Source organism: Neophocaena asiaeorientalis, unplaced genomic scaffold (genome assembly GCF_003031525.2).
Source record: "Neophocaena asiaeorientalis asiaeorientalis breed wild unplaced genomic scaffold, Neophocaena_asiaeorientalis_V1.1 scaffold307, whole genome shotgun sequence".
Classification (NCBI taxonomy): Eukaryota; Metazoa; Chordata; class Mammalia; order Artiodactyla; family Phocoenidae; genus Neophocaena; species Neophocaena asiaeorientalis.
Genome location: NW_020171817.1, coordinates 374221 through 398133, shown reverse-complemented (window position 1 = coordinate 398133; position 23913 = coordinate 374221). Strand labels below are relative to the sequence as shown.

The 23913-nt window shown below is 45.2% G+C and overlaps 1 protein-coding gene across 2 annotated transcripts in view; it reads left to right on the top strand.

The window, feature by feature from the left end:
• The first annotated feature begins 203 nt into the window (after positions 1-203).
• The window catches only part of DSP (desmoplakin), a 41972-nt gene continuing 18262 nt past the window's right edge, over positions 204-23913 (top strand). The window contains exons 1-10 of one of the 2 annotated variants that reach the window (XM_024738850.1): positions 204-521; positions 12423-12522; positions 13850-13998; positions 14706-14880; positions 17921-18049; positions 19570-19620; positions 20518-20679; positions 21196-21300; positions 23136-23231; positions 23560-23685. In XM_024738850.1, the coding sequence (XP_024594618.1) occupies positions 328-521; positions 12423-12522; positions 13850-13998; positions 14706-14880; positions 17921-18049; positions 19570-19620; positions 20518-20679; positions 21196-21300; positions 23136-23231; positions 23560-23685 (1287 nt within the window). In that variant the 5' untranslated portion in view covers positions 204-327. The remainder of the gene's footprint in view (positions 522-12422; positions 12523-13849; positions 13999-14705; positions 14881-17920; positions 18050-19569; positions 19621-20517; positions 20680-21195; positions 21301-23135; positions 23232-23559; positions 23686-23913) is intronic. The other variant, XM_024738857.1, reaches the window with a different exon arrangement.

Below are 23913 nucleotides of genomic sequence, written 5' to 3'. Positions count from 1 at the left end.
GGAGACTCGAGCCCCAGCCGACCAACACCACCACCCCGCCACGGCCCTGCTCCTCTGCGTCCTCGCCGCCCTGAGAGCCGCAGCCCTCGCTCCCGCTTCCACTCCCGGCCCGTAGCTGTCCTCGGCGCCCGACGCCCGACGCCCGCCCGCCGTGCCGCGCTCGCAGTGTCCAGAACGGCCGCGGTGGAGAGGCGCGTCCTCGCGATCCTTCTGCGCCCCCAGCCCAGTCCCCGGTTTGGGCCTCTCCTGGGAGCCCCTCGCTCTCTCCGAGCCGGCCCGCCCTCACGTCCGCCTCGGCGCTGAGCGGCGCTCCGAGTGCCAGCCAACATGAGCTGCAACGGAGGCTCCAGCCCGCGGATCAACACGCTGGGCCGCATGACCCGCGCCGATTCCGGCCCCGACCTGCGCTGCGAGATGACCGGCGGCGGGGGCGGGGGCGGCAGCAGCGGTGGTGGGGGCACCAGCAGGATGTACTACTCCCGGCGCTGCACGGTCACCGACCAGAACTCGGACGGCTACTGGTGGGTACCGGGCCGACCCGGAGCGCGCGGTGTGCGTGGGCCGGGGTCTCTGCACTCCCCTAGCACCCTGGGACCGGGAGGGACCGTCGACCTCTGACCGACGAGGAAGCTCAGGTCCAGAAAGGGGACAGTCTCTTTGTCCGAGGTCATGCACGCATTTCCTGTTCGCGCTGGGGCAAGACCGAGTGTCCCGGCGCACCGCGCAGACCGGGTGGGCATGTGCGCCAACCCGCAGAGGAGCGTCTCCTTCGCTGCCGGCGGGGACTCGGGCCCCCCTTCTCGCTTCCTGCGTGCCGGGGCCCGAGGCCAGCCAGCGAGGGTGCAGGCAGGGCGCGGCGGACGGCGGGGGTCCCGGCTGTATCCGGGACTGTCCCCAGCGAGGCCTCGCCTTTGTCCCGGGCCGCAGGTGGGAGGTCAGGCGGGCATGGCTGCGACCACTAAACCCAACCTCTCGAACTGTAACCAAAAGTAAAACAGCGAGGGTAGCGGGGCCTCCGGCCAGTCGGGTGGCCAGGGTGGACGTGGCTCTCGGCTTTGGCTAGTGGCTCATCGCAAGCTCGTGGTCACCCCGAGACCACGTCCGCAGCGGCGCCTGGGCTGCTCGGCCACCCGGGGGCTTTTGTGCAGAGGCTGCGCGTCCCGGCAGCTCGGGGTCGCGGGTCGAGGGTCGAGAAGGCCCCGCCTCGGCCTCGCCTGCTACCCAAACCAAGTTTCCCGGCGGGAGCGGCTGCCTGTCCCCCCAGCCCGGATTAGCCGCGCGGCAGCCCCCGCCAGCGAGCACACCTGTGGCCCCGCGCCTGCGCCCTTTGTTTCCCGGTTTTTAAAAAGCATCCGAGGAACAGCCTCAGTGTCTCGGTGGCAGAGCGCGGGCGCAGGGTCTTGCGCTCTGAGCGGGATAGCGCGGGCAGGGGCCCGTGGCGGGGAGGCTCCGCGTACCATCCCGGCCGGCCCGCGATGCTGGGGGCGCCCTGGGAAGAGGGCGGGGTCTGCCTCTCCGAATCATCCGGGAAACCCAGGTTGGGGAGGGGGAGGTCAATCGGGTTCGGGTGGAGAAAGATAATGAACGTACATTTACCCGGTCCCCGGAGCCGGACTCTCCCACGTGAGCCGTGAGAATTTTGCGGCTCTCACCCCCCTTTCCCGCCCCCTGCAAGTCCTTCCCTTGTAGGGCTTCGGGGGGAGAGGCCTGAGTTCCAGAACTTTGTCGACCTAGCCTTGTGGCCTTAGGCTGGGGAGGAGCAAACTGAATACACTCCAGGGGGTTTTTGTTTTGCCAGCAGTTTTGGGGGCCGGGACGGACTACTCGACTTGCAGCCTGCTTTCTGCTTCGATTCATTCATTTCTTTATCTTCCCGGAGCACCTTGAACATTTATTTTCTCTTTTTGAGCTAGCAAAGAATTGTCTCAATCTTGGAGCTCTTTCTTTAATGAACAAAATGCACCTGGGGGTTTCCAGGAAAAAATACGCCAAACCATTAGGGAGAAATTTTTGCTCGTTTACACTTTGGTTTTTAAGTTTGTTTGAAAAGTTGGCCAACCATTTAAATCTGAAACTTTACTTCTCCCTCCCAGTCTTGCAGTATTTGGAAAGCACATGCTTTTAAATCCACACATTTAAATCCAAGTCAGAATTTGCAAGGTTGCTTCTTTCCTGCATTTATGAACCAAGTGGTTTTTTTGTTCCTTTTTCTTTGAATATGCTTCTGTTATCTTAGCGTCCCTATGTTTTAAGTTGACAATAAACATGGCTGTTAATGGAATATTTCACTCCCTTGGCTTCTTGTAGAAGTAAATTTGTAATTAATATCTGGGTTAATGAACTGCATAAAGATACCCGGTTTATAAGGATGCTTCACCGAACGTTAAATTTGGGCGAGACTTGATGTTTTCTCCTAGTATAGCATCATTTCTTGTGTTCGGTTTTTCCAACCTAAAGGCTGTTGATAAACCTGTCAAGTTTTAACATCTCCCCGGGAAGGGGAAAGAGACTCTAGTGAAAAGTGACCTAACTTGGAGGGAGGTTGTTTTTCTGCGCGTTGCTGTCGAGCTGCCAGGGCCGCGGGGCGGCAGGCTGGGGGCTTGAGTCAGCATGTGGCCGGCGTTCTTTCTGGATCCAGGTACTGGAGTTTCCCCAGGCCTGTCCCGGCCTGCGCTAGTGCTACTTGCCCTTAGAAACGAAGCGTTGTCACAATACACAGTAGCCCGCAAACGCTGAGGTCTGCATTTTAAAATAAGGGCGACTGACTGGAGAGGGTCGGGGCCCGCACCGCACCTGTTCTCCTAGGGTTTTTAGCGTCTTGTGCGGAAGGATTTGTTTGGCCCTGGCACGCACTTGGCAGAAGCAGGATGGCAGCTCTGACTCGACTGCCCGCTGCTAAGTGAATGATGATGAAGGATTTTAAAAGCACTTTTCTGACCGAAAGTTTTTCTAAATAGAGGTGTTTTGTTTTTAAAGCGACAAAACCAAAAAAAAAAAAAAAACCCTAAAAAACCAGTATGAAAGCGACTGGTTGCCTCTAAACTCCTTTATTTCTAAAACTCCCACTTTATTGGCTGAATCAGATTGGTGATTTTTTTAATGATCAATGTGTGTATTTAGCCCTTCCCTAAATAAGCTAATTTGAGTGTGTACGGAGCCCAAATCTTATTTTTCCTTTGAAAGTGACTCTACAGCCTCTTGCCTTTGTCTGTCCTTTATTTAGTAACACTTGTCACTGTTTAGGACCGGATGTTTCTCACTCCGATTATCCCTCGTTCCCCCACCTGTCCTTTGTGTCTTTGTTTTACCCTGCATGGGATCTGCAACTACTTTATCTACCTTCTTCCGCTGCTTTTCTTGATATTTTAAAGTTTGCCACATGTTTCATGCTTGATAATTTAAGATGTTTATTTTTGAAAATTTAAACTTTGGATTTTTCTTGTATGAGATGCTGTATTGTTTTCAATGATGGCAGAATTACACTGGTCTTATTCCTGTAGTTAAAAGAAATTACAAATCTGTAGTGAAATTTGGTGGCCAAGTGACAGAGTCCCTCAGTTAGATCTTCCGCTGATCAAAGTGTGGAATTTATAGGATTAGAAGCCAAATACAGTCACTGAGCCTCAGAAATATGTGCATAAAATGGTAATGCTTACATTTCTCCAGAACTCTTGATTTCCAAAGCGAAGTATGTGTGATCACTATTTGATACCTATTTTAAAGTTTGCTTTAAACTACTTTTAAAAGAAGCCTGTTTCTCAGCATGAAGTTAAATAGGCGCATTTACATTTAATTTTAGAGTGGAAGGGGGTCCTGAGGACAGAAACCTCACTTTTCCACTTTAGAGACAAATTAAGACTTGCCCCAAATCCCGGAGTCCACCATGGCCGAGCTGGCATGAGAATCAGGGGCTCCTCCCTCTGCCCTCTGGCATCCTGTGCATTTAGACCATGTACTTGTGTAGGAGACTGGACAGCCAGCCCTGTACTTACAGGATCAAAGTACCTCAAGTCCATGTATTCATTCATTCATTCAGCCAGTATTTCCTGAGCACCTGCTGTGTGTTAGATGTCGGGGAGATTCAAAGGTGAAAATACAAAGACTTCTGGAAGGGAGCAGATGCTCTTCAGAGGAAGATAAGTACATGAGTACTATAATACAAACGGATAACGCACAGGAGCGGTACCCATGACTCAGAGGCTCCGTAAGGGGACAAGATAACATCTGTAGTGGCGGCACTAGTAAGACTTTATTATAAAGGAAGTGGTGTTGACTTGGACTTTGGAGAATTTCAGTTGGTAAAGAGAGTGGGCAGGGAGTGCACCTGGAGGAGAGAAGAGCGTGAGAAAAGTGTGAGAAGTGGAAAAGCAGGCGCAACTTCAAGGCCTAGAGAGCGGTCTCCTTTTGGAGCATTCGCTTAAGTGGGGAAACAGTGAGACGGAAGGAGGAAGGAGGGGCTGGGGCCAGAAGCTGGGAGATCTCGAATCCATGGTGGTGGGTTACGGTTAGGCACGGGGGGACCCTTGCAAGGTCTCATCCGAGCCAGTGAAGGTCTCCTTTGAAGGAGCAGAGAGATGAGACCGACGCAGGGGGCCATAGGATTATTGCTGTGGCCAGCAGTGTGTGGGAGGGGTTGCCTTAAGGAAGCGGTTGTACCAGTGAAGGAGGGAGGTGATGAAAGTCTGGTCGAGGTTGGTGGCAGTGGGACAGGAGGTAGATGTGATGGAGTGACAGCTTCAGCTCAGAAGTGGATCAGAGAGGCAAGGGAGAGTGAGAAAACAGGCTTAGAGTTGGCTGACTCAGAATGGTAATTCTAAATATTTTTCTGGGAAACGATGGCAAAGTAAGATTCAGTGTAGCTTAATATATGGCAGTAGTAACACTTACATAGTGACGAAGTTTGAGTAGGTTATATATTTTATACAAACATCAGATCTAGTGGTTAATAATAGTTACCATTGCCTGGCCAACACCCACCATGTGCCAGGTATATTGTTATCTCAAGCCTCACGACAGACTTCCCATTTCACAGGTGGGAAACTGAGGTTAAAAGAGTTAGATGACTTGGCTTAGGTCAAGCAGCTAAGTTAGTAATTGAGCTGCATTTGAATCCAGTATACCACGATGGTGCAAGAAAAGATCTAACTTTAGTTATTAGAATTCACCTCTTCTTGTAAACTCTTCTATCCAATAGGAGTTTTTACTTCGTTTTAAATTGGTGCATTCCTGGGAAATATTTCATAGCCATTGTGTTCTTGCATTCACACTCCCGTAGAGTTTCCATCTGCTGAGGAATGAAGCACAGTGGGATGCTGCGTTAAGCCCACTGAATGTCAGGCACATCTACAGAGCAGCTTCCAGCAAGTAGTTAATCTTTTCTGTAAACATGGGCGTCATTTCATTGTTGTCCAGGTGCCTGAAATGTCTTGGGAAAGACAAAGAAGTGCTGATGCCTCCACGCTGACATCTTCGGGTGGAGCCGAGGAGGGCTTGGGTGTGCCTTGGGGAGTCTTAACTCAGCCCTCAGCCAGCCAGTCTTTCCAGACTTTTCAAAGGTTCTGGAAGAAGTGCCTCAGTCCCGAGGCCTTGGTGCCTGGGGCCCTGCCGCCCCGCCCTTTGCTTTTTCTCCGTCTCCCTCTGGCCCTCCTGGGAAAATGGGCAGGGGTGGTTCTGATGTTGAAGCCACTGCCCCACGGACCCCAAGCCTCAGCATGCCATAAAATGCCAGGGCAGCCCCATCACGTGCACCTTATCACCAGCACCTTGGGCTGGGAGGGTCCAGGACCTTCAGAGACCTCAGGAATGTGAAATCTACATTTCATGAAAATGAGGACACCAGAGTGAGAGGCTGCAGGCCATAGGTCTGAGTTTTATTGCCTGGAATTCAAATGTGTGACATGCAAACGTAATATCCCTTGCTTCGTAAGGTACCTGAAAAAAATTAAAAAGGAGTTGGCCTCTTGGTGGATAACCAGATAACTTGTAAACGATTTTTTTTAGGCATCAGAATGAATGTAAGTTTTCACATAGGGAAGGAATTCAAAACAGAAGTCCCTGTTTTGGCCTTGAATTTGTAAGGGTCAAATATTCATCCCCATTTAAGAAAGGAAAGGAAAGCATCTTTTTCTGAATTCTCTTATCCCTTCAAAAGACGTCTTTCACGCAGTTAAAATGTATCTCTGTCTTTGAATTGTCTCAAACCTTTTTTTAGGTCTCGTAGATAATTTTAGGAATTAAAAATTACCTGAGAAAGTCTCAAATGCCTCACACTTAATACCCAATCATCATTTCTTCTTCTTTCCTTTTTTTCGCTTCTCACTCCACCTCCAGTGTGCTTGCAGGATATCCTTAAAATTGTGAACTGGGTGAACTGCAAAATCATGAACTGGGGCAAAAAACACAAAATGAAAAATAAAAGCAAAATCTAAGAATCATGTCACAACAGCAGCTTCCCCTGTACGAACGATCTCGCAGCGAGGATTTAGTTTCTGCCGGGCTTTATACAGACCTCACTGGCTGCTTCTCTCAACATCAGGCCAGCCCCGAGAGGTGACTGTGTTCCTGCAGAAACCCTAGGCCCCGCGAGTCTACTAACTTGCTCCGAGTCACAGGCTGTCCAGCCGGAAGTGGCTGAGAACGGGGTGGACCCCGAACTCTTTATGAAGTTAATGATCTGTGATCAGGTTGCCCTCCCCGGCCCCCACCCAAGCCACCAAAAACTGTGAAAATAGCAAACATGGAAAGGCAGTGGAACTTTTATTAGAGTACCGCTTCCAAAGCTCCTGGGTGAGGACAAGATGAGGGTCCAGAGGAGGCCTTCTTCCTAAAATTGATAGAGAAAACCTTTTTTTTTTTTTTTTGGCGGTACGCGGGCCTCTCACTGCTGTGGCCCCTCCGCCTGCGGAGCACAGGCTCCGGACGCGCAGGCTCAGCGGCCATGGCTCACGGGCCCAGCCGCTCCGCGGCATGTGGTATCCTCCCGGGCCGGGGCATGAACCCGTGTCCCCTGCATCGGCAGGCGGACTCTCAACCACTGCGCCACCAGGGAAGCCCCCCCTTTTTTTTTCCACTATTGGTGGGGAATTGGGGTGCAGTAGATGCGCTACCTCATTGAGCTTTGGAAATCAGGGTAATGAGTAGTAATATCTTCGTATCAGTCTTCGATTTGCCTTTGTTTTTCTTCTACTTTCCTAAACCAAACAAACATACGTTAAGGACCTTCTGGGTGAGGAACTGTGCTGTTAGGTGCACGTAGGAGCCGAAAGTGACTAAGGTGTGAGACTTTGCTCTCCAGGTGTGGGCAGACAGGTGTGTAAATAATTCGTGCAGAAGGAGGGCAGAGATGTGCCAGGAAAACTCTATGGAGGCGGAAGCACTTGGTGTGTAACTTCTGATATGTGACATTTCCACTTATGTGTTTAGTGAGTCTTGGAGGTAGGGTATTGTCCTTAAATGAAGATGTAAATTTTTTTTTTTTTTTACAAACTCCATGGATGTTTTTCTTTTTACTTAAGATCTTTTAAAGAAACTCAAAATAACGTATGGAACATGTTTTAGACATTGTAAGGAGCTCAGCAGATAGGTTTTAGATCAATATTAATGCATTACATAATTATCATATTCCATGAATCCGAATACACGTGAGACATAATTTCCGGCACACATCCAGGACCTTATGTTGATGGAATGAACCAATAGAAGAGAGAGAGAGTGGGAGAGAGAGAGAGAGAAGGGTCAAAGGAAAGAGGAAGGAAGGAAAGAAGGAACCCAATGGGAGAGAAAGTATTGGGTTGGCCAAAAAGTTCCTTCTGGTTTTTCCATAGACTCTTACGAACTTTTTGGCCAACCCCGTGTACATACAAAAAGAAATCCAGAGTTACGTGGCACCGGCCAAGTGTCTAATGAACAGAATAGATGATTGTAAAATGACTTTTATAAAGCAAGGAGAGTAACTATTAAAAAATATCTTGTAATGCTTCAAGACTCTCTTCAAAGTATTTGTCTTGTATTTTTGTCTATAGTATTCTTGGGAAAAGTGTGACACTAGTGGCTTCACAGTTAATTTTGGGGTCTTATTTTTTTAAGAAAAGACGTTATTTGGAGGTAGTAAAATAAAACATCGAAAGCTCTTTAATACTGTTCACACATTCATGTGGCCCAGACCATGTTTTCCTTTTAACCTCTGATGAAGGGATCTTTATGTAAACTGTTGGAACCCTTACTTGTTTAAACAAGTTCTAGAATGAATTTTCAAAAAAAGTGTAGGCAGGTTCTTTGTTGTACGAATAATTTGTCTTTGTAAGTTTGAAAATAAGAGAAGATTTCAGAAAAGTTCAAGACTTTTAAGGACAAATGTTATTTTTTCAAGGCCAGCTATTAATTTTAGTTTAGAAGTCAATATTTTTTGATTGATTTGACCCAAATGAACTTTCTTTTCTTTCTTTCTTCTTCTTTTTTTTCATGACTTCTTTCATCTTCCATGACACGGAAATGGGACTTAAAAATTGAACGCTGACCTCGTTAGTTCAATTCCTAACATGGTTTAAAATCTCTGCACCCCTAATACCAATACGTCCCAGTGATGAAAATTTCTTTGAGGCTAGGGATTTTTACAGTCCTTATACGCTTGTTAAATAAGTATTTATTTTAAAATGATTTCTTCCTATATGATGGAATTTTGCATTTTCCCAAATGGCACAGTATGAAGAGGAAACTTCACTACCTTTACACAGAACATAGACTTTTAGATTATTTTCAGTAGGAGGAGTGAGTTTGGTGGTCTCATAAAATAAAGTTACAGATCAAAGGAGCCAAGGAAATCTTAGATAGCACCTAGCCCCAAAGATGAGAAAACTGAGATCTAGAATATTTCTGAGGTAAAAGACAAAAGACCAAAAATTATGTGAAAAAATATGATTTTTGACTTAAAAAGTTCTGAATGACACACAAAATGCCCGTGTTCCCTGAGGCATGCTCTCCTGGCTCTCCTGCTGAACGGTCCAGCCCTGCACAGCATCTGAGTGTCTACTGAGTCGAAATCCTCTCCATGGACACTTCCTTCTTGATTTAAGTACAGTCATTTCTGTGTGCATCCTTCACTGGGAGGGGACAAGCAAGCTGAAATGTGAAGGTGGATTCTCTTTTCTCATCAGTAAACCTCAGGGGCCTGAGTTGTCCTTTCACATGCTCGATTTGATGGTCTGTTTCCCAAGGATGTTCAGACTGAAGTGAGGTGCTTACAGATGACAAACGGGATATGTAGATCTTGCTTTAAGGACCAGACACAGTCTTGAAAAGTTGTGCCTAAGGAAATTTGGTTAATTAGATCATACTTTCCTACAGACAAATCACAATACCAAAGATTCTTCATTACATTGTTCTAACACTTTAGCTTTTCTTTCTTTTTACTTTTAGAAAGATTAGATTTTTGTGCAGACGGTTGTTAATCTATTCCTAAAATGCCAAGGCAAACACATAGGGTTTTAGTGGCTATCAAGGGCGTGTATGGTGAACATAGGCAGGCCTGTTGGTGAAGCATGAGTAATTCTTTTCAGTATCGTTAACAGCATATGAAGTTACCGTTTTGGTGTTTTGTTTTGTTTTGTTTTGTTTTGTTTTGACCTCTCTGTTTTTTAAGTGCAAGTCCACCAATATTTTAAGCCAGTGTTTAGTTGCCTCACCTCTTTTTCCTTAGTTCATTTCTAAGTGTCATGTAACTAACTACTCTAGTAGTTGGGTAAAAAGAGCTGAAGAGTTTCATATTTTGTTGGCAAATGAATTTAGTGTCATAAATTCATTTTTAAAAGACTTGTATATACACTTTGGAACTTCCATTCACAAGTGAGTTTGGCCTCTCTGCTTCTTTTTTATTTTTTGTACATTTTTATCCTGGAATAATTTTAGGATTATAGAAAAGCTGCAGAGATAGAGGGAGTTCTCATACACCTCACCCAGTTTCCCCATCTCCCTCTGTCTTAGCACTCACTGTGTTAGTTTTTACAGTAGCACACGTTATTAAATCATTTCAGAAACTCTTGACTTTCCACTGTGCTAAGAGAGAGCCCTTTCCTTTGTATGCAAGGGACTGGCATTCTCTGTGGGAATCACCCTCTGAACCCAACTGCTGACCAGAATTACTAAATGTTTCAGAAGAAAGGGCCTCTCATGCCCCTTCATTAAAGAAAACAAATCTAATTACACAGGACCTCCCTAATTACTTACCCATCCTAGACTTCTCAGTGATGTTTCTGTATTTCTCCCTTTGTCTCTCTTTTTTCTTTTTTTCCCTTTGTCTCTTGAATTTCTTTCCTCCCTGTTATAATGGGTGCATTTTGGAAAGTGTTCTAAGTCAAGTGGAATTTTGCACAAGTTTTGACAACGGATGGAGTCCTGTTAACATCTCAGCAATCCGAGAAGTGTGCCAGGTTTCCTGTCTGATTCTGAGTGGCAGGCAGAGAAGGGCAGCATTCATGCGGGGGAGGGGGTGTGGTGCGGTGCCCTGGTGTTGATGGGTGGGCAGTGCCAGGGCCTGCCTGGAGGAGCTGCGGCCTCATCTGGCACTGGTTCCCAGGAGAGCTGGTTTCTCACCCACATACTTTCAGCCAGGGCTGGCTTGCAGGGAAGCCTGGCCGGCAGAGAGAGAAAGCGCCTGTCCGATGTGAAATGAGGCAGAATCAAGGGGCGGTGGGAGAAGTTTCCTACATTCTTGTGACTTTACCCTATCTCTGCCTAGTACAGCCTGTGCTTTTCAAACGTTTTTTTTAAACAGTGAAATTCTTTCTTCATTATTTATTTATTTAAAAAATTTATTTATTGGGACTTCCCTGGTGGCACAGGGCTTAAGACTCTGAGCTCCCAATGCAGGAGGCCTGGGTTCGATCCCTGGTCAGGGAACTAGATCCCACAAGCATGCCGCAACTAAGACCTGGCGCAAATAAATAAATAAAATAAAAATTAGAAAAAAAAATGTATTTATTTTTGGCTGCTTTGGGTCTTCGTTGCTGCACGTGGGCTTTCTCTAGTTGCGGAGCACGGGCTCAGTAGTTGCGGCTCGTGGGCTCTAGAGCACAGGCTCGGTAGTTGTGGTGCACGGGTTTAGTTGCTCCGCCGCATGTGGAATCTTCCTGGACCAGGGCTCGAACCCGTGTCCCCTGCATTGGCAGGCAGATTCTTAACCACTGCGCCACCAGGGAAGTCCAGAAATTCTTTCTTTAAAACGCACACAGACACCCTTCCCGACACAGACACACATAAAAGAAAGTTCAGTACATTGAACAGGTGTCTGTTTTATCTGAAAGCTCAAGCCAGCCTGGCTGGTAGCTCAGAAGCCCTGGAGGAACTCAGCTTTCTTGTAGGACATTCATAAGGCCTTTCCTGAACGTTAATAATTTAATGTGCTTTAAATCTCTCTTAAACTAAGCCGTAGCAGGCTGTGCTGTAGCATAATGTATCCTGGCAAATTAAAAAGTAAGACTTGTTTTATGATAGATTACTCTTTTTACTTGTATCTGGAGCAAACTGAATTTCTATAATCTCTTTCTTTAAAACGTAGAATATCTACAACATTCTTCTTAAACACCACGGTCGTTGTAAGGTTTCTGCTACCTGTCTTCCAGAATAGTGCTACATTGGATATATGCATGTGGATGAGCATTATTGTACAGGATAATATTCTGGGGTCGTCCTGAAAGGAAAAGTGGCTTCTTTTTGCATTAAAGATATTTAAATTTCCCAGCACTTTCCTTACCCCATCCTTCCTTTACCATTATCAGCTTTTTCTGGTTGCAGAAAATATTTTTGCAGAATAAGCTTTTCTTTCGTCTCCTACCATTGTCCTCAGCCAGACTGGTCAATGAAACCCTGCAGCTCTGGGTCTGATGCCACCTTTCCCAGGACTGGTGATGGCATTGATGTGGGATGAAGGGAGAGGGGTGACAGAGAAGATGCTGGAAATGTGTTTTCACAACTCAAAAGAATATTTCTGGATTCGATTTTACACCAGAAAAAAACCATAAAAAAACACCCCAAAACTTGGTGTGAAGGTTAGTACAATTTGAAAAAGTTCTGTAGATTAGAAAATCATATTCCATCATTTTTAAATGTCTTGCTTTTGGAAATTGTACTGTGGTTATATAATGGAATGGCTTTGTTCTTAGGAAATACATGCTGGAATATTTTGGGATAAAGAAGTGTGATTGTTCTCAAGTGGTTCAGAAAAATGTATATATACTATAAATAGATATACACACATACAGGGGGGAGGGGAACACAGAGACGTGACCAGTGTGAACCATTGGGCGGTCCGGGTGAAGGGCCTACAGAAGTGTTTTTGTCTTGTTTTTTGCAGCTTTTTTGAAAGTTTAAAATGAGTTCAAAATTGAAAAAAATTTTTCATATTTTCTTTCTGTGTGTCTGCTCATCAGTCAAACCGGAACGATGTCCAGGCAGAACCAGAACACCATCCAGGAGCTTCTGCAGAACTGCTCGGATTGTTTGATGCGGGCCGAGCTGATCGTGCAGCCGGTGAGCTTTCTTTTTCTCCTGAAGGACTGTCCACACCTGGTTTTGTACCTGGTTTTGCTCCTGGTTAACTTAGACTCATAGCGCTGACCTGTGCATTCTCTCCCCGCCCTCCTAGTGTTCAGAGATGCTTTTTATCAAAACAGACAAGAGCGGGATGTCTATCTTCCTAACTTACTTGCAGTGTTGGCTTAACAATGGGAACCAGTTTTCTTCCCAACAAATAGTTATACTACGGATTAACTCCCTTTGGGAATTGCAACAACCTGTTGTCATTTCTCTGATTTTGTAAGGCTTTCTTTTCCTAGAGGTGCAACCTCACATGTTTCTGTCACTGGATTGTCATGGGTTGTGATGTACACCATCAATTTAATGTCTTTTTTCAGGAAAATTTACCATCTTGTGAGAACAATTCTACATGAGAAACAGTACAAAATATGGATAAATAAGCAACTGAAAATTGAGGGGAAATGGTAACATTCGTGAAAGCCTCACAGTATTTCTTGATGTTACAGAGATAACTTAGGATCTTATTGAAACAGGCCTAGAAGGCATGAGACCCATGATATTTTCCGAGTATCCATCACCCAGCTCCCCCCAAAGGTGGCCATCTCACTAAGTATCACCCATCCTCAAAACCAGGAAATTGATTGGCTCAATACAATCAACTAGACAGCTTTCTTTTTAAGAACCAAAAAGTTATCTCCCACAAGTTGCAGGAAGAGCTCAGTTTGTGTGTAAAAAAGACCTCATCTGGGGGCTTCCCTGGTGGCGCAGTGGTGGAGGGTCCACCTGCCGATGCAGGGGACGCGGGTTCATGCCCCGGTCCAGGAGGATCCCACATGCTGCGGAGCAGCTGGGCCCGTGAGCCATGGCCTCTGAGCCTGCATGTCCGGAGCCTGCGCTCCGCAGTGGGAGAGGCCACAGCGGTGAGAGGCTCGCGTACCAGAAAAAAAAAAAAAAGACCTCATCTGGTACAGTGTTCTTATCACAGTGAAATAACAGTTAGATGAGTGTCCTGTGAAAATAAGAAAGATAGGCATTTAACACTGAAGCAAGGGAAAGGTCAGCACTCTGTGAATATGCTTTTAAAGGCGTCTGAAAATTTAAAATATAGGCTACAAATTTTGCTTCGTGAATCTCCCTAATTTACCTCCCTATTTGAAATTAATAAGACAGTTTTCAGTTAGAGATTTTTTGCACTTACGTGGAACGGGGCAGGGGACTGATAACATTTAAGTTTATAGCAGAAGCTTTTGCTTCTAGTAATACGCATGAAGCTTTTCTCTCCAGTATTATGTGTTTCCTTCACGTGACTTCTTTCTTGTAGGAACTGAAGTACGGAGATGGTATACAGCTGGCGCAGAGCAGAGAACTGGATGAGTGTTTCGCCCAGGCCAACGATCAGATGGAAATTACCGACAGCTTGATTAGAGAGATGCGGCAGATGGGCCAGCCCTGTGATGTCTATCAGAAAAGGTATTGCCCGCAGAGCGAGCGTGGTGCCCACAGGCCTCGTGGAGTTGCACTCAATCCCCTGACCCAGGTCTTCCCTGAAGAAAGCACAGATATTCCCCAGAAAGGGCTCCCTTGCTTGGTATTTTGCAGCTTAATGTGTCTCTAATACAAATTGACTAAACCCACTACCTTCATCTGTTGTGGAATCACAAAGCTGCCATGCGAAGAACTAAACAGACCTGCCCAAGAGGGCGTGCTTCTTTTGAAGAGTTGAGTTTGCTGTGAGATGTTCACTGTGCTTCCACTTAGGGGGCAGCAAAGACCTTTGGCACAGCAGTTGACTTTGAAGAGTCTAAAATTAAGTCCAGCTCAGTTTAATGCATACAGAAATGAGACTCAACAGAGTTGAAAATGCCGTTTAAAGCAGAGGTGTGTAGCCTGATTTTGAGATCACACTACCCAGGGCGCATGGTCCTAGGAAATTCCCAGGGTGGAGCTTGTGAGAAGGTACAGGATGCTGCCAGGCTGGGCAAAGGCAGTTACACTTGCTGTGATGCTTCAGGCTTGGAGCATCAGAATATTTAAGGCTTTGCATGTGATCAAGAAAAAAAAAATCTATGAGTAAAACATTTGTGATCTCTGTACTGACACTGAGGAGGCCATTTGGCCAGGACATGTTTCATGGGCTGTTTTCCGGCAGTGGTGTGATTGTTTTCCTTTCCTTTCAGACTGCTGCAGCTCCAGGAGCAAATGCGAGCCCTTTACAAAGCCATCAGTGTCCCTCGAGTCCGAAGGGCCAGCTCCAAGGGAGGTGGAGGGTACACCTGCCAGAGTGGCTCCGGGTGGGATGAAGTCACCAAGCGCCTCACCAGCGAGTGTCTGGGGTGGATGCAGCAGCAGAGGGTAAGCAGCTTCCGGTGGGAGGAGCTTGGTTCTCCGAGATCCTGGCCAGGTGTGCAGACCTGGCGGGGTGGGGGTCGGGACGTCAGCTGACAACAACCACTTGCTGTTTTCGGCGTTTCCTCATCTTCTTTTACTTTGAAATAAGTGAAAATTCAGGGATTTTTTTCTTCCCCGTGTGACTTAGGGAACCAGCCTCATTGCTTTATAGTCGTACTTTATCACGTAGGTAATATTTAACACGTATCACTGAATTGGTAGATGGTGAAAATCTAGTTCTCACCGTTCACAGCTGGAAGATCTGTTATGGGAGTTCATGCGCTAAAAAACTTCATCGCTGAGCTCTTCAGGTGTTAATGAGAGGTACTTAAGAGAGAAAAAGGGAACGTTGTGGAGGTTCATTTAAAATGTTAACAAATTGGAGGAGCTGGACACGCAGTAGAGCTGGACCTTCTGGTTTGCGCTCGTTGGTTGCCTAACCTTATATTTTTGAAGTGTCAGTTGTCTTGTGCAATCATGACATCACTGATGTGGGAGAGAAGTGAAATACTGGCACCAGAGGTGCTGAGCCTTTCCCTAGAACTGGAGTTTCTACAAAGGATGTTTCAGTGCTAATTATTGTTTTGTTGTTTTATGTAGTAATTATGTGCTGTAATGAATGTAGATGGGAATTTTGTAATGAAAACTCGATCCTGATGAGCTGTCCTTCTCGTGAGGAGGTGGGCGTGTTAGAATGATCAGTTGTACAGAGATGCAGTTGTCGTTGTTGGAGATAGTGGTTTTATCACTTGTTGGACCAATTTAGCAGTGGTTCTGAAGTTTCTCAGCCACTTGAAGATTTTTGTAGGTGTTCTTCGGCAAGTGTGAGGGCTTATGCAACTAAACATGCATGTGTGCATTCATTCATTCAGTTAACCTTTTCTCCCACGTATTATAAAGACTTTATAGCACTTACAAGAAGGCGGGGTTTATAGAGGAAGAGAGTCAGTTGTAATCCCAGAAACCTGAATACAAACCTATTTGCATGTTTCCCAAGTCCCTTCTAATCTTTGAACACACATTTCTGGAGTATTTGCTATGTTTTGGCACCATGCCAGAAAATGAGGTTCAAAGCTTATGTCGCATAGCCCTGAAAAGGAATATTATTGAAGAAAACAAGATACATAAAGCCAAATGCTAAATTTTTCTGCATGAGCTGTACTAAAACCCCGCTCAGATGGGAGTGGGGGAGGGCTGGCACTCCCGTCCCTGTGGAATGGAGCCAGCAGAGAAGGCTGGGCCAGGCTCATGGGGCTTGAACTGCATGGGGAGGGTCAGTGACCAGTGACAGACGTTAGGTGAAACAGCCTTTGAACCAGATTACTTATGAAATGGCAAATTCCCTCATTTCTTCTTAGTCACTCTGACAGTTCTATAACATGACAGCTCATAATTTGTCATTTTCTGTATTCATGTTGGGTGTAGCTTTGTAAGAATCTTTTGTAGCTCAGCATTTAAAAATTTTGGAAGGGCTTCCCTTGAAAAAAAAAAAAAAAAAAAAATTTTGGAAAACGGCATTATCACGTGGACTCAGTTTTCTGTCATGGCGGGTGGTCGGGGAGAGGGGGTGGGGTGCACCCCTCTTACAGATGCAACTGATGAGCCGCTGCTTTTCAGATCAGGTAGCCCCCAGGGTTTCAAAGGGATTAAAAGTGGTTTCATCACTTGCTGCTTGTTTGCTCTGGCGTTCCTCTTATCCCTTCTTCCCCTAAGCATAGCCTGCATTCTTCCTCTCACTCCCAGCGGACTGAGCTGTAGGGCCAGCTGATAAGGGAGAAGTGTCCCCAGAGGCACAGTCCGTATGCAGTCACACAGCTCCTGGGCCAGGGTTGTGTTTCCCTGATTTGTGTTTCTGCTGATGGATGGGGCAGATACTGTACACCTGGCTGGTAATGAGAGGTGGGATCGGGAGCCTGGTCATCTCATTAATTTCCCAGTGTACTCGCTTGTTTCTGCTTTAAAGTCGAAATAAGCCATGGGAGAGAAAGGTCAGAGTCCTGGGTAACTTACAGTTGTCTGATGGCTGCGCTTTCTGAAGGCTCGCTAAGTACACCAGAACATGGGTGTGGCTTAGAACAATGTGTGTTAGTTATGTTCTTGCTGCAATACCAGTCTGGAATGTTTGCCCTCAGCATGTCCGAGAGATGACACAGGTGATTTGGAAATTTACATGAGCTCATGCAAAAGAAAGACAATAGACTCGCCACAGTACGAATCTTGTGAAATAATATGTTTGATTCTTACTGTGTGGCATTCTTAAATTGAAGTAGTGGAGACTCAAATTAGAAAGTTAGATTTAATTTTTAAAAAGCTAACATAAATCCACCATCTTCATATTGCCAACATTCATTGAAATGAAGGCATTGGGTATATATTGTAACTTCTCTTTGAAATGGGTCATGGGGGGAGTTTTGCATCCCGAAAGGCAATGCTAAATTCTGGATTTAAAGAGTCAAAAATCACATTGCTCAACACAATTTAAAGAAATAAACAATGAAAACGTCTCTTGGGTCAACTGTTTAGCTTGGGAAGTAGTACCTGACTAAGCTTAATGAACTATTATTAATGCACATTTAAAAATAACTGAATATTGAAACTTCTATCAGTATCTTATAATATTGTATCGTACGTAGGTGTGCACCCACAGCTGTATATACACACAGGCCACTTGCATGTGCACAGGTAGATTTTTTTTTCTTTAGAGGACACGATCTAGGTTTTAAGGATCTCATTTTGGAATCATCTCTCCTCAGCCCATCTTGAGCTAGGGACACATAAGTTGAGGGGACCCCCAACTTATTACTGTGTTGGGCAGCCCTCGCTAGCTTTTGGGGAATTCCAAGCCTTTACAATTTATTTTTCATTTCAAAAATATTGACTGTTTACAGCTTCAGTTGTATCTCAGTGGAAGCTCTGTATGTCCCTGAGTATGTACCCGACCCCTGATGATGCTGTAGGTGAGGGGGGTCAGACATTGAAGGGCCCGCTCTCTCTCCCTTGGCAGGCGGAGATGGACATGATAACCTGGGGCGTGGACCTGGCCTCGGTGGAACAGCACATCAGCAGCCACAGGACCATCCACAACGCCATCGGGGACTACCGCTGGCAGCTGGACAAGATTAAAGCTGACCTGGTACTTCGGAACATTTCCTTGTAGAGTCTTCCAGGAGTGTACTGAAGGATGCTGTAGTTAGTTGATCCCAGGCAGTTTGGGCTGAAACATGAGTCTGGGATTTCTTCCTCAACAGACTGGAACATTTTTTTTAATCTTGGCATTTTTTTTTTAATTGAAGTATAGTTGATTTACAGTGTTGTCTTAGTTTCAGGTGTACAGCAAAATGATTCGGTTATACATACATAGATATCTGTTCTTTTTCAGATTCTTTTCCCTTATAGGTTACAAAATATTCAGCATAGTTCCCTGTGCTATACAGTAGGTCCTTGTTGGTTATCTATTTTATATCTAGTAATGTGTATCTGTTAATCCCAAACTGCTAATTTATCCTTCCCTAGAAATTTTTAAAAATCCCATTTCATAAATGGGGATGTGGAATCAGAAAGACCGACTAGGGATCGTGCTAACCCTCCAGGACTAAACACACACACACACACACACTCGTTTATGCCACTGGTAAATGCATGTTTTAAGGGGTGGTAGTTCTTTTCTGCACAAAGCAGACCATCTCTTCAAATAGAGAAAATGTGACAATCCTCTAGTTTTATTTTGGTGAATCCTTGGTGCAGTCCTTGGTGAAGCCTTTCCTATGTGGTAATTAAACTGTATTTCTAATAAGGAAATCGTGTCTCATCCTGACATTTTTCCTTTGCTGAAAGGACTGACTTGAAGCTGGGTCCAAGATTACAGCCTAAAATATTCATCTGATTTTAAGTACCTGGCCACCCGATCTCTACACTTTAAATCACTGACTTTTTAAAAATTGAAGTATAGTTGATTTACAATGTTGGGTTAATTTCTGCTGTACAGCAAAGTGACTCAGTTACACACATATATATACATTCTTTTCCATATTCTTTTCCATTACGGTTTATCACAAGATGTTGAATATAGTTCCCTGTGCTCTATAGTAGGACCTTGTTTATCCATGCTGTATGTACTAGTTTGCGTCTGCTAATCCCAAACTCCCCCTCCAGCCCTCTCCCACCCCTCTCCCTCTTGGCAACCACAAATCTGTTCTCTATGTCTGTGGGTCTGTTTCAGTTTCGTTGATAAGTTCATTTGTGCCATTTAAATCACTGACTTTTCTCATCCCCACTTTTTCCCCCTTTTTTTTTTTTTTGCCTACTTTTGTCTACCTGAGTATCTGATCAGATCTCTCCCTCTTTTCTCTAAGATCTGAGGAGTCCTAAATGATATTTTCAAACTTTTAAAAGTTTGTTTAACAGTGATTCTTTAAGCGACAGTGATGAGCCCTTTCCTTTTAGAGATGCCACCACCAGGCCAGTGAGGTTTGCCTCCAGATCAACTGAGAAAGGTCCCTGTGGGTGAAAGATTTCATAGAGCAAATTCTTCTTTCCACCAGGGAATCTGAAGTTAGTATATGTATTTGACAGAAGGAGATTTAGAAGGGCTGTTCTTTCTATGTAAACCCTCAAGGGGAATTAAATAATTACTCACTGTTGGTCTTCTTCTAGCGTGAAAAATCTGCAATCTACCAGTTGGAGGAGGAGTATGAAAACCTGCTGGTAAGGCGACTTATTTCTGAAGGCTCTGTGTTCAGTACAATTCGGTTGTATAAATGTGGACCTGGGGATAAAGCACCTGCTTGGCGTTATCCCTAAGGACCCAGGAAGTGCCTGGAAGTATACCAAGGGGCTTATAGATGCTGATTTTATTTCTACTGCTGTGTTCCCTTTAGAAGGAAATTTGAAAAGAATTTTTTTCTGAAGACAGTACTTAGTTTTTGCAAGTTTAAGTGTCACATAATTAGCACTTGTTAAATACTTGCAGTTAAAGCCATAAAGCTTTTCCACTTGTGAACTGTAGCCTTTTTAGGAAGTATAAGCAAAAGTAAGACTTGTTTTCCTTAGAGAGAGGTTTATCAGACTATCATCACCATTTTATGACAAACTGAATCAATTACTTGACTCATAAGAAGAGATATTTCCATTCTTCTGCCTATTTATGTCACCCTGTCTTCACTTTTCCAGTACTTCCTTGTTGGCAGTGATGCTATTTAAATAACATGGCTAGTGGTGACACAACTATTTTCCAAGGTGATGGCACCTTGAATTTTAGGGATGTGGGAGAGGGCAGAAAAAGCTTGATTTATCTTTTTTAATAATCTATTTTCTCTATATAATCTAAAACTAATTATTGAAGCCGAACACCAGTGTCTGAATCAAGACCCTTCTGGATTAGGCTATTTCTTTGAATCTAAAATTGACCCCTTACTCATCCTAAGTTTGGGTGGGTCCTTTTCACCTACCAGCTGATCAGTGAATGCAAAAGATGAACATTTGACCGATTCTTGGGATTTCTGTTGGTAAAAGGGATCACCGAGGGTTTATCTGTGAAATCTGCAGGGAGCATCATTCATTTGCATATTGTTGTCCTAACGCTGCTTTGACCTTCCTGTGCAGAAAATATCCTTTGAGAGGATGGACCACCTGCGACAGCTGCAGAACATCATTCAGGCCACGTCCCGAGAGATCATGTGGATCAATGATTGTGAAGAGGAGGAACTGCTGTACGACTGGAGCGACAGGAACACCGACATCGCTCAGAAGCAGGAGGCCTTCTCTGTAAGCCCCGGGAGTCGTGCGGTGCTGATGAAAGCACTTGTGATCGTTTAATCGGCCACCTGTGATGCAGCCTCAGTGGGGTGGTCGTGAAAAACCATTCCTTTCTGAAGGCTCTTCCGTGACCTAAGAGAGGCAGTGCAGGGTTTGGCATCTCAGAAGGCAGCAGACGGGGTGAGATTGATTCGGTCAGACATCCTCGAGTGTGTGTACCGCAGGGTGTGGTGGCTTAGAACCGAGAATTAGAAAATCTCGCCGTGCGTTGTAGCTCTGTCCCTTCACCTGGGTGAATTCAGACAAGCCGTGTCACCAGTCCGGCCTCAGCTGCTTACTGGACGATCTCAGACATCCTTTCTGGTCTTAAAAATGCTAAGATTCTGGAGGAACACATAATGCAGTTCTTTGACATTGTTAATTTCCAAAATGCAGTTTTGTGTTTGACTTCCTTTAACAATGGCGGGAGGGATGGAAGGCTGCCGGTGACTTGTTCTACCGGACTTGTTTTTCTTTTATTCGCAGATACGCATGAGTCAGCTGGAAGTTAAGGAAAAAGAGCTCAATAAGCTTAAACAAGAAAGTGACCAACTTGTCCTCAGTCAGCATCCAGCTTCAGACAAAATTGAGGTGGGCTTTGTGAGATTTATATTCTTATCGGGGGAAAATAGGGGACCCTTTTCAAAAAATAAGACTATACAGATGAGTGGTTCTGACCCAGCATAAAGCGGTGACAAGTTGATTTTATCAATACCCTAGACCGGGGGTTGGCAAGCTTTTTCTGGAAAGGACCAAATAATAAATATTTTAGACTGGCAGGCCATTTGGTCTCTGTTGAAATTAACTCTGCCATTGTAGTGTGAAAGCAACCATAGCAACATGTAGATGAACGGTTGTGGCCGTGTGCCAGTGAAACTTTATTTATAAATGCAGGTGGTGGCCCGGATGTGGCCCTTGGGCTGTAGTTTGCTGACCTCTGCCCTAGACTGCCATCTCTGGGCTGTGCTCAAGGCTGACATTAGCTGGTAGCACTGGTATAACCATTTTGATTGTTTAAAAAAATCCAGATATTTCCGTATCAGTTGGTAAGCATCACCGCCTTCGTCCCCCACAGGCCCTCTTCATGGCAGGTACCTTTGTAACTGAAAGTAGGGGCGGTCCAGCTGTTTGCTGCTCAAAAGCTAACAAAAGGTCTTCCCTGGTGGCGCAGTGGTTGGGGGTCCGCCTGCCGATGCAGGGGACACGGGTTCGTGCCCCGGTCTGGGAAGATCCCACATGCCGCGGAGCGGCTGGGCCTGTGCTCCGCAACGGGAGAGGCCACAACAGTGAGAGGCCCGCGTACCCCAAAAAAAAAAAAAAAAAAAAAAAAAGCTAAGAAAGAGGCAAGGTTGGTGGAAAAGGAAAGTGTCCTTTATTTTGGATGCCGGGAACCTGTCCAAAGGCCACCTCCCCCCACTTAACAATCAGGGGCCAAGAGCTTTTATCGATGCGGGTAGGGGGCTACCTGTCGAAACAGCACAGTCAGCTCTGACAGTCATCTTAAAATTTGTCATGCCGTGGTCTGATCAGCGTCATCTTGATTGTTTTGAGTGCAGTTAGTCTTTAGTTCCAGGATCGGTTTGTCCCCATTTCTTTGAGGCCGGTTCTTAGAACTGTGGCAGCTTATGTCATGGCTACAGTCTGGTCATCATGTAGTTCACTTCTTCCAACTGGTGTGGGTTTCAGTATCTATTAGACAGCTCGCAGGATATTGTTCAGAATATTATCTATAGCCCTTGAGGAGGAACTAAAGGTCCTGGACTAAGTTTAATGAATAAACTATTGTTATTTACTCTTGTTGGACTGTTTTCCTTTGTTTCTGCATTTTCTCACTTCTCTGATTAAACTTACTCTTTGGCTAAAGTTTTTTCACAGACAGAAGGCAGGTTGAGGACATGGGGGGCAAGGACCATTGTGTCCTGCTCTGTTTCACCTTGGACCTCCGCATGATCTAGCAGAGGTACAGGAACAGGGCTTGATGCCCCAGTGCTATCCCTGTTCTGACTGGTCTGTTTTGATTGGTCAGTAGCCATGCCATCTGGATGAAGATTTTGTCTAATACTCCTAATTATATCCATTTGTTAAAGTTGTTCTTTTGGGTTTTTTCTGTTTTTTTGGCCACCCAGCTAGCAGGATCTTGGTTCCCCGACCAGGGATTGAACCCGGGGCCACGGCAGTGAAAGTGCTGAGTCCTAACCACTGGACCACCAGGGAATTCCCAAAATTGGTTTTAAAATTTAATTTCTACCATACCAAGAGTGCCCTGTTGGGAAATTCTGGTTTCAATTTTTAGAAAAAAGTTTGCTTGATTTGGAATTAGATAAAAAATGCTTCATGGTTTTCATTCAGGCTCTCCTATCTATGAAATAATGGATGCCTCTCTGTGGCTGAACGGTGGAGAGACAGCTGCTGTTTTCTTGTTTCAGGCATATATGGATACTCTCCAGACACAGTGGAGCTGGATTCTTCAGATCACCAAATGCATTGATGTTCATCTCAAAGAAAATGCTGCTTACTTTCAGGTTTTTATACCTAGTAATCATTTAACTGTCTTTTGGGTCTTCACAGCTTCTCTTCCGAATGTGTTTGAAAAAGCACTGAAAACAACCTTCACACTCTGGCGTGAAAACTATTTATTGGTTTTTAGTTTAGAGGAGCACAGATTGGTCACCAATCATTCAAGTAGCCTCTTGCTCTCAGATAAGTTAATATACTTTCTGCTCAAATTCTTTCCTTTAACCACCTATCAGATAGACTCGTAGGGAAGATAATCCTTGAAGTTGAAATAGTAGGTGATGCTGCGTATTGAGTTGCTTTTAATTGACACGGGGTCACCCACATCCTTAACAGTTTTTTGAAGAGGCCCAGTCGACGGAAGCCTACCTGAAGGGCCTCCAAGACTCCGTCAGGAAGAAGTACCTGTGTGACAAGACCATGCCCCTGCCGCATCTGCTGGAGCAGATCAAGGTGCTAGAGGTACTGTCTCAGACCCAGGCCCTTACCCGGGAATAAAACAAATGCGCCCACCGACTCAATTCAGATTATCTGCATCTGTATTGCTCTATAGAGCAACGAGTGCCCAAAGCTCAAGCAAGCGTTGCCTTCATTTTCAGTGGCATTTCTCAAAATACATGTCTTTGCACGATCAGCTGCTGTGGCACGTTACTTCTGCTTCAGTAGTTACGGGTGCTCAGAACAAAACCG